The 13,432-nt window shown below is 43.8% G+C and overlaps 1 protein-coding gene across 2 annotated transcripts; it reads left to right on the top strand.

The window, feature by feature from the left end:
- The first annotated feature begins 1,339 nt into the window (after nucleotides 1-1,339).
- rab3b (RAB3B, member RAS oncogene family) lies at nucleotides 1,340-13,377 on the top strand. Of its 2 annotated transcripts, none has more exons than XM_035176050.2 (5): nucleotides 1,340-1,658; nucleotides 5,140-5,380; nucleotides 8,377-8,495; nucleotides 8,638-8,762; nucleotides 10,323-13,377. In XM_035176050.2, the coding sequence occupies exons 2-5, from the start codon at nucleotides 5,156-5,158 to the stop codon at nucleotides 10,505-10,507; spliced, it is 654 nt and encodes a 217-aa protein (XP_035031941.1). In that variant the 5' UTR covers nucleotides 1,340-1,658; nucleotides 5,140-5,155; the 3' UTR covers nucleotides 10,508-13,377. The 2 variants fall into 2 exon arrangements, with proteins under 2 accessions (XP_035031941.1, XP_035031940.1); XM_035176049.2 differs by having other exon boundaries at nucleotides 1,341-1,839.
- The last annotated feature ends 55 nt before the right edge of the window (nucleotides 13,378-13,432 follow it).

Below are 13,432 nucleotides of genomic sequence, written 5' to 3'. Positions count from 1 at the left end.
TCTCTGCAGCTGCCACAGTCACAGGGATCCTCACAGAGGTCCTGAGTGACACACACACGTTTGTGTCTCCTGTGTGCTTGTGTGTGTGTGTCTGTTTAGATTAAACACAATTAAAGATGGGGACATTTCATCATGTGGGGGCAAACATCTGGGAAATTGAAAGTATGGGATGCATATTTGATCATTTATATCATATATAGAGAGTAAGCCCAGCACAGAGAGCTATAGGGTGACTTCCTGGCCCCCTGGTGGCTGGCTGCAGTATAGGTCAAAAACCCTGCCTCCTCCATGTTAGCAGATGGGACATGGACCAAACTAAGAAAGACTAAATGCAAATAATGTTTGTGTCCTTACCTCCATGAAGGAGTTTATGTTCTCAGCCCAGTCAATGTGTGTGTTTGTGAGTCAGCAGGATTAGTGTTAATTATTAAAAAACCAAAAACCACTGCACAGATTGTCACACACACACAGACATGTTGAGTCTGCATGAATCATGAGTGTAGCTACAGCGCCCTCTCCTGGTCACAGTGAGGAGTAACAGAAGGAGCTTGTTGGTGTGTGTGTATGTCTGACGCCAGAGGTTCATCTCGGAAGTGAGTTATACATTTTAAATTCTTTGGATTGCTTCGATGTGAGTCTATATAATCATTGTATATAACGGTGTGGCTGGGTGCGGTCATCACTCAACACTGCCACCTACTGTAAACTGAGAGTCACTGATGTTTAGACCCCTCTGTCAATTGTGGCCCCTAATTTAGAAAATCATAACTCCAACTCTGTTGTTGTCACATTGGAAATGATGCAAAAATAAAACCTATTTTAAATTGTAAAGAGGAAAATACTGTTTCTGAACATTTTTGATAACTGCAACAGTTTTTATTGTATCAGTAATCGAATCTGTAATAGATTACTTTATACAATTCTACTAGTCTTTATACAAGTCTTTACTATATTTACTAGATTACATATATGTGTGTGTTTGTTCGTGTGAATATGTGTGTCGCTGTGTGTCTGTGTGTGTCTGCCTGTCTGTCTGTGTGTGTTAGTGTGTGTCTGTGTGTGTGTCTGTGTGTTGCAGCATGATGATGATGTCTCTCTCTCTCTGAACTAATCACTCGCCTCACCTCCTCAGTTGTGAGTCATAGGGAGCAGATGTGTGTCTCTGTGTTAGTGTGTTTCTCTGTGTGTGAGCAGATGTGTGTGTCTCTGTGTGTGTCTCTGTGTTAGTGTGTGTCTCTGTGTTAGTGTGTGTCTCTGTGTGTGTCTCTGTGTTAGTCTCTGTGTTAGTGTGTGTCTCTGTGTGTGTCTGTGTGTGACCGGGCGGAGGAGCAGCTCATTCACAGAGACGCGGCTGTGTGTTATTTTCGGAGCAGGAGGAGCTGACGGTTCGCAGACGTGTTCTCAAACATCCTCATCCCTTCGCTCCACCTCGCAGGGTGTGTGCGTGAAGCTGCGTGAAGCTGCGTGAAGAGGCTGCGTGAAGCTGCGTGAAGAGGCTGCGTGAAGCTGCGTGAAGCTGCGTGAAGAGGCGCGTGAAGCTGCGTGAAGCTGCGTGAAGCTGCGTGAAGAGGCTGCGTGCGTCGGAGCTGAGACGTTTCCAGCCACTTCACCTCAATCCGCTGTGCGCAAACAGCCGCTGATCGCGATTCACCGAACCGGTCAGTGGAGAAGATCGATGCTGGGAATACTTTTGTTTTATTATCATCATTAGGATCAAATCTGCTGGAAGCGACGAGACCGAGCTGTGTCCATCCGGAGAGAGAGAGAGAGAGAGAGAGAGAGAGAGAGAGAGAGAGAGAGAGAGAGAGAGAGAGAGAGAGAGCTTCAGATCCAGCAGAGGTAAGACACTGAGCACCGTCATCACATGAATCCATCACATCCCAGTCATTCATCACATCACCACCTCCCTGAAACTCTATAGTAACGTTAATATAGAGATATCTATATATATGTATGTAACGACAGCGTTGATCAGCATCATCATCATGTGCAGGTGCAGTGCAGCCCAGCCTCCTCTGGGCTCGTGATTCAGCTGCTGTGGTTCCTCTGCCTGCAGGAATGTGTGTGATCCACAGGGATCCCATTCTGCTGGAGTATTACGATTTCAATAATAAGAATGAAATGTAATGAATCATAATAAATATCATATAATCACTGAGTTTGAACAGTTGCATTTCAGTGTCTTTGTATACAGCTGTCACGTGACACTGGTCCTGTGTGTTCACTTCCATCTCATTCATGTCTTTATATACGTTATTAGGCTGTGGTTTTTATCGTTGTGGTAAGATGTTGTGTGTCTGGCTCTCAGGAAGTTCTGTATCTGAGTTTAATGTGCTGCTTTTTATTCTTATTTAATATTATCCTCTCATCTCATCTGTCCATGTTTCTGTTCTGCATCAGCATCAGCTGCTATAACAGTGTTAGGAGCTGCTTGTTGTGGATTATCTGGAGATAATGTTCGTTATGATCTATTATAAATGCTGATTTGATTGTTGGGCCCTGTTAGCAGCTCTGTGATGGAGCTCGTGGTTACGATGTGGGAAGTCGTGTCCAAAAGGTGCTTGGTTTTCATGGTTAAACCATAACACTGCTGCCAGGCAACGGAAACATGGACGCTAATACCAACGTTACTGTCTAAGAGCTACAGTGGCTAAGCTAGCAGGTAACGTACGGATAGAAAGATGTTTGAATAGCAACATTTTCCTCAGACATGGTGGAAAACTACAAAGAAAAAGTCTCTAAGAATAAAATTACAGTATATTAAAAAGCCATCCAATGAAAATGAACTTCAGTGGCAGTTACAGCTATTGAACTCCACTAGAGGGCGTCGTTTATACTTCTCGTGAACACGGTCAACACAACCCAAACTACAACCAGATCGGTTACAGATGTGGGCCACACACACAATGATGTGGCACCTCTGTCCTTTTGTGGCCCAGGCAAAATGAATGTGAGCCTAAAGTGGCCACTTGGCAAACAGGTGGTGCTCTCGGCAAAGTGCAATGTGGATGTGAGCCTAACGTGCTTTGACCTTTGGCCCCTTGGCTGACATGTGGTGTTGCTGTGACGACCAGGAACGGGCCATCATTCCACACGGTACGTGAGTGTGGGCCAAATCTGGGCCAAAGCAGGTTTGCCATGAGGGAAAGTTTTACTTTTCACAATCCCTGAAGCTGCTGTAGCTTCTCCCAGTTGGATTGTTGCTGCCTCTGGTTTGCCTCTTTTTTAAACGAGCAGGTTAAAAAAGAGGCTGTGATCATTTCTGTGGGTTCATGTGAGGCTGGAACATTTTCCACTTGTCTTCACAATCTGAGGAATTGAGTGGACAAGCTGACGTTTTTCAGTGTTCTCCATTTTGACAGTTCTCCTTTGTGATTGTGTTGAAGGAATTCAAGCCGTGGCTGAGATTGGTGCGATGGGGACTCGGGCTCCTCTGTCTCATAAACAATAGATAACATGACAAGTCTTGAATGGGAAGCAGCAGCACTGAGGCGACAGATCTGCAGCACATCGTTTTCCGTCTGACTGCATTTAACTGACTGTTTTGAAAAGATTCTCAGTAATTCTCCACCTAATGGTGTCAAAATGAGTCCGTGGATAACAGTGCACACGACTCCACACGTCAGCCACGTCTCCACAGCTTGAATTATCATCTCAGATGTATTTTTCCTCCCCCGGTCCCCGACAGAGTGGATGAGCCTCCACTGACACAGCCTTCCACGCTAGATTGAACCCAGCAGGATCCTCAGCTCTGACTCATCCACTGACCCCACACAGCGACCTCCACCTGTCTGCAAGGTCACGCTCCGGCTGTTCTTTGGCTTCATTTGACTGGACAGGTGAAGTGTAATGTGATGTTGGTTTTCTCTGTTTGGCACGATGTGGCTCCGTCAGCTGCTTCTGCTGAATCCTATCTGGCTGCAGCTCGTCACCGAGCACAGTCCAGTGAAAACTTCTGAAATGTCACGAGCGAGGAGGAACAGATTTGTGCAGTTTTCTTCAACTGGTAAATGCTTTAATTAAAAACCCACATAGAAATAGATTCATGCTTTTACGTGCATTTTATTTCTAACACTGATACAACGTTTAGTTTCACTGATAGATAACAGAGGCAGAGATATGAGTCAAAATTCAAAGACCCCATTTGAAAACTCATCAGCTCTCAGAATCTTCCAGCACGTGTGAGCGTCCGTGTGAAAGTGAGCTGGGGTCAGACTCGTTGATATGTTGAGGCAGTGGAAGAGACTGAGCAACAAAAAGCTGGTCTGAGGTCAGTGGGTCAGTGTTTCACTCTCGTAACATTCAGCGACATGGAGGTGAACCACGCTGCTTTTTACACACATGATCTGTTTACTCTACCTAAATCCTCCGTGACGACATCAACCTGACGGTTCACCTGGATCTTAAAGGGAGAGTTCACCTAAAGATGAAATTCCCTCTTTATCTTCTCACTGAAACAGCCCTTGTCTTTTCAAATCGTGCAGAGGAGGATGAATTCAGCCTCTTGTCGAGCTCCACCAATCAGGTGCACAGGCTGACCTGAGAGACAGAACCCAGGGCAAAGTGAAGAGCTGGTTCAGATGTTCACGTTCCCCTTTAGGAAGAACTGGGATAGCTCTGATGATCCTTGGACTTTACATCTAGCGCCACCATCAGGACAACATTTGAATTTGTCCAATATGGAAAACCTGTAGATTTCCGTAACTGAGAGTGAGGTGGAGCTTTTGAAATGAACGTATCCGCCTCAACCTCACTGTAAATAAAGATGGACAACATGACGGCTCCCAAAGGTGAAGCCAAAGCGTAATGATCGCCCCCTGGTGGCTGGCTGCACCTCCTCCATGTTAGCAGATGGACCAAACAAAATAATCTAAGTAGACGTTAAATAAACGTTTGTCAAAGATGTTTCTGTCATTTCAGGTCGTTCTTATCTCACTGATGTTTGTTCAAGTGTTTCTGATCAGTTTGGTTTTAATGTCATGATTGACAGCTGAGACTGACTCTGAATCCAAATGACGTCATCAGCACAAGATGGCCGAGATGTTTCGGCTTCATGTGTTGACAGTGAGAGGAAACGGAGACGTGTGGTGAATCTGTGGTTTAGATGGATTATCACATGACTCACTGTGTTTCTCTCAGATAACCAAACCCTCAGATGGCGAAGGCAGACCAGCGTTTCGGCCAGCGGGACGGCTCCGACCAGAACTTTGACTACATGTTCAAGCTGCTGATCATTGGCAACAGCAGCGTTGGGAAAACGTCGTTCCTGTTCCGCTACGCCGACGATTCCTTCAGCAACTCCTTTGTCAGCACCGTGGGCATCGACTTCAAGGTGAAGACGGTGTATCGCAACGACAAGAGGATCAAGCTGCAGATCTGGGTGAGGATGGATATTATGTTGTGTAGCTATATATTGAACTGTGATACATTGTGTGACTGTATATTATATTTTAACATAGTGTAACACAGTATGAGACATGAGAGCGAAGCAGTGTAACATGATGTTCTGCTCTCAATCAACAACGAGCTGCTGAGGAAAGGAAAAGACTTCTACAGCTTGTATCATCAGTGGTGATGTTGTTGCCATGGCAGCAGCTCTTCACGCTCACTCAGTCTCTCGCTGACACACACACACACACACACACACACACACACACACACACACACACACACACACACACACACACACACACACACACACACACACACGCACACACACCCTCCCCTCCAGGCTTCTCTGTCCCCGCCTGGTCTCAACCTCTTCGCCCCAAGAGGTCTCTTTAATTGCCAATGAAGACAGTACTGTGTGTGTGTGTGTGTGTGTGTGTGTGTGTGTGTGTGTGTGTGTGTGTGTCTTCAAGCTGATCAGAGCCGATTGATTCAAATTGAAAGCACAGTGATGAGTATAAACAGACACACACACATCAACAATGACACAAATATATGAAAGAGCTGAATTATACAGCCTCCATGTTTGCTACGCTAACACTAATAGCTCATCCAGTCAAAGTCTGACAGGAGTCAAACCTGTCTCCTTTAAGAAATAACGCTTCTCTACAGCAAACTGGTTTTCAAGGAAACCTGAAGCTTCAAGCTTAGAAACCAGTGAAGAAACTCGTCCGACTGTAAACAATGAACGTTGAGACAAAGACAGAGTCTTGTCCCAGATCTCTGCTGTGGACACCCGGAGCCCCAACAGATTGGCTGCTGCTCCCAGAGGCTGATTCCCTGTCAGTCGGGCCCAGAGATTAAGTTTGTTGTAGCTGATGTTAATAAAACCATCTTTGTCTTCTCAGTGTTAAAATGATAAAGATTCAAAAAACTCCTCAACCTGTTGTTGTGCAATAATGCATTAAACGTGATACCATAAAATGGTGTGCCTTTCGGCATTCAATAAATTTGGTTATCAAAATAAAATATAATATTTTATTATTAATATTAAATAATAACTTTATTTGATTAAAGTTACCTCGGGGCACCACCCTTCAAAGGAAGGGAAAAGATAGCCAATTTATTGATTAAGTCTCATAAAGGTTCTAACTACAAATTTGGAACTCTGATTAACAATTAAATTAATAACTATAACCAAAATTACCATATAGATAGCTAAGTTGAAGGATATGAAGTTCTTGACAGTGTAGAGGTTGGCAAAAAAAACATTTGTGAAAGAAAAACATTTATTATGAATATAATAAAGTATAAAAACACAAATAACTAATGGTGTACTTACTAAACAAAGATAGGTATGTGAGTATGCATGTGTGTGTCTGTGTGAGTCAGCGTGCTTTCAAAATGGCGTCTGGCCAAAGAGATAACACCCTTCCCCCACCTATTGGAATGTTTACGACATGTAGCGGGGGTCAGAGCTAATTAGGTGAAGAGACATGCGTGGCAGTAACAGCCACAAATCAAACTTATAAACATCACACAGAATCGAATAAACAGTCTTGCTTAGCCTAGTATAATTATTAAGCCCAGTTGTGTTACCCGTCCGTGGAAAGGGGAAAAAAGAAGTTGCTGTGCAGTCGCAGTTCGGTGGCGTCGTCTGGCTGGTTGTGTGGCTCCTGCCTTAGTGATTCTGTTGAGCTGTGCAGCTCAGTTGCTGGTTGAAGTTCTCCTGCAGGACATCATGTCGCTGCTAGGAGGTTGGTAGAGCTTGGAGTGCGAGGAGGTTTCCTTGGTGAGATGAGCTGGAAGCTGCACCTTTGTGCTCCTCTCGAAGAGTTGGATGGAAAGAGAAGATGTGAGCTGGAGAAGCCAGGCTTCTCCCCTCGGCGATGCAGGAAAAGAGCTGGACAGCCTTCTCTCCGTGGAAGGATTGTAGAAAGAGAAAGAAGAAAGGGGGAACAGGCCTTATATTGGCCCGGTGACCTCACAGGTCATGGGTCCCAGAGTGACCAATAGGAGTTGAAACTTGTGTCCCTGGGGGGGTTTTCACACCTCTGTGTGACGTTGAGGCCCCTGGGAGACTGAGTTCCTTGCTCTGGTTTTCTCCGGAACAAAGGACATGCGGCTTCAGGCTTTTGACTGCACATGTAGGCCGAAGTGTAGTACACAAATAACCATGTCCCAACACTGTTCACAGGTTTGCTTGTTTTTTTATATTTGTATATCTTATTAGATAAGATAAGATTCTTGTTCACTCTTGGGCCTTATTGGAGTTATGAGCTTGAATGAGTTTTTTCTAGTTTTGCTTATACATTTATTTTTTTAACATGAAATAAATCAGCAACTGAACTATGTTCTTTGTTTTCAGAGAGAAACTGGTCAGTGGTTTCAATCTGAGCTTGTGTAGTTTTCCTACAGACCTCGGAGTGTTTGCCAAATCAAACAGTGTGAACGGGTGCATTATTAGCTTAGCTTAGCATGAAGGCCTAAGGGCTTATCCACACTCACTGTCAACAGATTACAGTGTCCAGCGGTTTAAACACGTCTGTCCATAGAAAAATCCCCTGACAGATACTGTAGATGTTCCTGGTCCCCAGAGGACGAAGCCTAATGATTGTGATGATCTCTCCAGGTTGTGCTTCCAGTTTCAGCTGTGATGTAGCCACCACTGATTGATAGAAAGTATAGACACACAATTCAACAGCACTGTAGAAGTTGTTTGAAACTTGTGTTATCATGTATAAGTATCTACAGGCTGTTCTGTCTGTGGTGTGGGGGTCTGAATCCATGGAGGAGCCTCCGTGTCACAAGCGTGATATGTTGAAGTTGTTGGTGTCAGAATGAAACACGTGTTCAACACGTTAACACCTATCAAAGGATCGGATGACTGGGTGCATGATCTGGAACCTGGACCAATCAGTTTGGAGTTCTTCCTTGTTACTAAAAGTGCAGTATTTATAATGTCTAAATATAAGTTTCTGTCTCCAGGACACGGCAGGCCAGGAGAGATACCGCACCATCACCACGGCCTACTACCGCGGCGCCATGGGCTTCATCCTCATGTACGACATCACCAACGAAGAGTCGTTCAACGCCGTCCAGGACTGGTATGTGATTGGACAGGAGCTCATATTCAAATAAAGACGGGAAACTCAGACTCAAGTCAGTTAAATCTGATGATTAATGTTGCTGTGTGTGTGTGTGTGTGTGTGTGTGTGTGTGTGTGTGTGTGTGCGTGTGCGTCTCCAGGGCCACTCAGATTAAGACGTACTCCTGGGATAACGCCCAGGTGATCATGGTGGGCAACAAGTGTGACATGGACGAGGAGAGAGTTGTGCCTGTGGACAAAGGGAAACATCTCTCCGAGCAGTTAGGTGAGGCTCAAACTCGCTGTCCTGGATTTCAGGAGCTGAGCAAACAGGACAGAAAACACTCATCAGCTCATGTTTCTAACAGAACTGTGACACGTGACCTGAAGCAGCGGCTCAGAGGTGTCAGGGCCGAGGAGCCTGATTCTGATCCTGATGTTCACTTAGTAGTTTAATGAGTCTCAGAGATAATATTTATTTCATCTTGTGTTTCTGAGAAATCAGGCTTTTTATTTTCTAAAGACTACAATACTCATGTCAGAACCAGAAATACTACATCAAACTTCCAAACTCTGGTTACCATCAACAAAAACCTTTGCAATGACATGGTAATGTAACCTTAGTTACTGTAGACATAGTTTTTTTTTATTACTAGTTTATACTTATTATCGTGTTATTATATTTATACTTATTATGTTGCATATTCTGTCCATCTTAGAATTAAGTTTATTATATAAATAGATATTATTGTTTTATATATTGTTATAACAAAACTTTTCCTTCTAAAGCTCGTTATCTCATATTATATTATTATATATTATACATACATAAAACTTTTTAAAAATATACAAATGTGTATTATTATGTGTATTTGGGTTTCTTGTTTACATAGCCCTGCTTTCTGTCTCTAGCATGTTTACAGATGAAAAGTTAAAAAGTTAGAAAGGTGCCACTTGGTGTCGAACATGTGTAAAACTGTTCCTCCGTGTTGTTGATAATTAACGAGACTCGGGAGAGAAAAACCACGTGTTACACTCACAACCTGTCAAAAATCAGGGTTCCAGAGAGAGTTGTGGGATATTCAACTGGATTCTGACAGAAACCTGTGTGAACTAGTGCGACTCCAGGAGAGAAGGAGGTCACCTCAGCATGTGTGTACAGAGAAATACCACGAGACAACTCATACAAGTTCCCTGTGTCCCAGGGCCAAGGAGACCTTTGTAATTACAAACTGGTTTCAGCTGCACTGCTGGGAGCTGTTTTCTCACTTTCACCAGAGAGATGTACACGCCTCCGGCTGCTCGCAGCGAGAGAGTTGGACCGGCAGCTCTGGATCTGCTAAAAGTCCTTCAGGGATTTAGATATTTGTGAAGTGGGAAGAAAACAGTGAAGACCGCAAACACACCCTGGTGAAACCACACCCAGCGTTCGTCTTTAAAAGCCTCCACCAGTTTAATGGATCTGATCCATAAGCCCTGCTAAAGAAAACTACTTGAATTTTCCCTTTAAGTCACAGAAATGTAAATAAACAAGTTACAAAACACTATCTCTGTTTTACACCAAAGGTAAAACTGTTAAAAACAGGTTTGACATCGGAAACTGAGGCGCTCTCTCGCCTCGCTGCCAAAGTAGCATGTTCACCAGGTGTCACGTTTCTGTCACTGCCGATCGGAGCCAATAAAAACCTGTCTACTGCCACTTTTCCTTTAATCATAAGCTTGACCCATAAGTGAATAATGATCGAATCATTCACATTGCAGACGAAAGACGTTAGTGGAAAAGGGGCTTCTGGGAAAATGTTTGTTTGTTTAAGAACTAACAATGACTTCCTGTTTCCTCCCGCAGGCTTCGAGTACTACGAGGCGAGTGCTAAGGAGAACATCAACGTGCGGCAGGTCTTCGAGCGCCTGGTGGACATCATCTGCGTGAAGATGTCGGAGCGTGTGGACGTCGAGGTGCCAACGGCCCCCGGCGCCAAGACCACCAGACTGACCGACAAGCCCGCCCAGCTACCTCAGAAGTGCTGCTGATCGTCCGTCGCCCGTCGCCTCCCCTCTGCTGTCGCTTTGTTCGCCCCCAGAGTAAAAAAAAAATACAAATACAGCTCAACTATCGTAACATTCCTCAAAACACTCTCTGCTTCGGTCCATGTTTGTGAGCAGTCAATTATCCCTACTGCAGTTTCTGCTAGCGTTTATATCGGCTCGCCAGTTTCACCCGCCCCCCGTCCCTGAGTATCTGAGGTTGGTCCTTACATAGACGAGGAGTCACAGCAGCACTGGTCTCCAAACAAAACCTGATTTGGTGTGTTTGAAAAGTTTAAAGAACCACTTTGGATTACGCTCCTGTGACGTTCATGATGTTACGAGAAAAAAGGCCCGATCACTTCAGTTCCATGAAAACCTAGCGGAATTCTCACGTTGCTATTTGCTAGTTCATTGACCGCTAACACGCGTCCTCATTAAAGAGGTTGTGCAGAAAACCTAGCGTCATTCTCACGTTGGTTCCACACTTTTGATCACGCCAAATTCAGATTGTGTCGGAGCGCCAAGCCGGTTCCACAGGTCAGCACAGCACTGCCTCTCCTCGAAGTGTAGCACAACGAGAAGCTGGCACCACCGCAGCTGCTCACGATCACAAGTTTACAGGTCGCAGTCGTTCCCCGAGTCAGCCGCTGCTTCTCAGATAGTTGGTGATAGTTGGGTCCACTCTAATTCAATATGCCTATAACTCTTACTGGCCTTACTTAGTGCTGTGTTTTGGCTTGAAAGACGCTTTAGGGCTACACCACCAATGCACAACTCTCCGGCAGGGCTGCAGCTGAAATCATGTGAGTCCATGTGAGGAGGGGGTCGAGTCCCAGACGGACACTGGTCCAGTCTGAGATGCTCCTGCACAGTGGTTTTGCACCAACAGTTGAGATGATAGTGCCTATTGTGATGTTTTAACAGGGTTCCTGCAGATTGTTATCAGGTAGACAGATGAGACAAATCAATATTCTACAGTATTTGTACTGGAACCATAGTAACAGCAAATGTGTTGCACTATTCATGAAGAAGCATGAAATGTACAAGGGAAACAGCTGCACTGGTGCAGACACCAGAGTCCGACCACAGCAAAATGTGCACATGAAAACAGTGAATTTACATAAACAAACAACATATAAATGAAATGAAGCACAATGAATTCACCAAAGACCAAATGGGAGACTTTTCCTTGTAACTATGGAAACAGTCATATCTCTGACAAGATTCAAATCATTTAATCATAAGCTTAGTAATTAGTCATAAGTCGTGAATACAACTAATCTATGAGTAACACTCACAGTTTCTTACATCAGGACATTAACCAAATGTTTGAGTCGTGAACTTAATATTCTCTTACCTGTGTACGACTGGTTTTACTGGAGGACACCTGCAGAGGGCACCAGAGACCCCAGACTTTCATTGAACTGCCAGATTTGCATGAAGTAAACATCAGAAAAAACTGAGCATATTATTTTGTCTAGATTGGTCTGAGTGGAGCAGTGATGAGTAAATTCCATTGCCAGCTCATCACATGTCGTTTTCCTCTGATGTTATGTCGCAGACTTTTAGTTTGTCTTCAAATTTGTCCAAAGTGGACGACTGCCTGAAGGCCCCAGACACCGGGGGATCTTGACTCATGTCATTTAGTTTACAGCTCGTTGTGAGTGTGCACTTTAAATTCCACAGATTCATCAGTCTCCCCTGGTTGTGGAAATGTGATCAGTTAGTAAGTTCTGTTCAAGTTCAATCTGTGACTCTAGTTTTAAAAACCTGCAACATATTCCTCATTAAGTGTTTGTTCAAATAACCACAAACATATAAATGATTGTTCCAGTAATTTATGGTCAATAGGAGGCGGCAGGGAGCAGCTTCTCAAACCTTGATGCTACAATGTCTTTTGCTGTCTCTGGCTCTTGTGGTTTTGTAATTGACAAACTTCTATGTAAAGTTTTCTGGTGTTTCCCAAGAATAAATAACCAACTTTTGAAGACTCATAAATCAAACTGAACCAAAACAAAAGAAGACAAAACGATCCAGTGATCTGGACCCAGGTCGAACCCTCTCGACTTGCCACAGACTGGAGCGCTGCAGCCCTGCTTCATGGTGGCTTACAGCTTTTGCACTGGCCGACACAACCCAACGCCATACTGAGGGTGTTTTATACTCACACATGCAACATGTGAGCAGAGCTGCTGAGTGAAGAGCACATGGTTCTCTCCTTCCCCGTTAGCAGGTGTTGTCACGTAGCCGTCATGTGTGCAGTGTTTCCTACATGAACGTAGTGTGTGTGTGTGTGTGTGTGTGTGTGTATGTGTGATATTAGAGCCAACGTTCTATTGTTGCATATGGTTAAGATATTTATTGCGTGTTCAGTTGTAAGGGTTTTTGTGTTTGTGTACAGTATCTTTGACGGAAGTGTGATATTTTGATAACGTCATGTCAGCTGAGAAACAGTGTGCGTGCACATGAACGAGATTGTGGAGGAAAAAAATGTGCATTTATTATTAGATATTAAAAAACAATATCCTGCCAAATTGTGAAATAGCTACCACAGCGCAGGATTCTGTGTGTGACTCCCAAACATGTGTCTTCATATTGATAAAAACATACAATAATATTGACATTGTCTTCATATGATTATTTTTAAGTGAATTTGTAAATGATAGAATTAGAAACTATAATGGTGTTGTATGAATTTATGAATTTATTTTTATGCTGTGTATACCATGGACAAATTATATATAGAGTTTATGTAAACTTGTTGTCTTACAGTTCACTCCTCTACGGGGAGAAGCACAAAGTGATTGTACAAAATATTGTGAATGTTTGTATATTATAGATGCAATTTAGTATAATAAAAGTCACAATCTTAATAAGGTGTCTGGTCTTTATGTCTCCGTGCCAGCGACACCCAGTGGCCGGAGGCGT

The sequence above is a fragment of the Hippoglossus stenolepis genome, chromosome 14, assembly GCF_022539355.2.
Source record: "Hippoglossus stenolepis isolate QCI-W04-F060 chromosome 14, HSTE1.2, whole genome shotgun sequence".
NCBI lineage: Eukaryota > Metazoa > Chordata > Actinopteri > Pleuronectiformes > Pleuronectidae > Hippoglossus > Hippoglossus stenolepis.
Note: the sequence above shows the minus strand (reverse complement) of the source record. Positions and strands in the feature narration are given on the sequence as shown.

Excerpts from the sequence above, each read along its gene's own strand:
- rab3b (XM_035176050.2), top strand. The coding sequence starts at position 5,156 with ATGGCGAAGGCAGACCAGCGTTTCGGCCAGCGGGACGGCTCCGACCAG. Across the intron at positions 5,381-8,376 it reads GGATCAAGCTGCAGATCTGG|GACACGGCAGGCCAGGAGAG; the intron begins GTGAGGATGGAT and ends TTCTGTCTCCAG. Across the intron at positions 8,763-10,322 it reads ACATCTCTCCGAGCAGTTAG|GCTTCGAGTACTACGAGGCG; the intron begins GTGAGGCTCAAA and ends TTCCTCCCGCAG.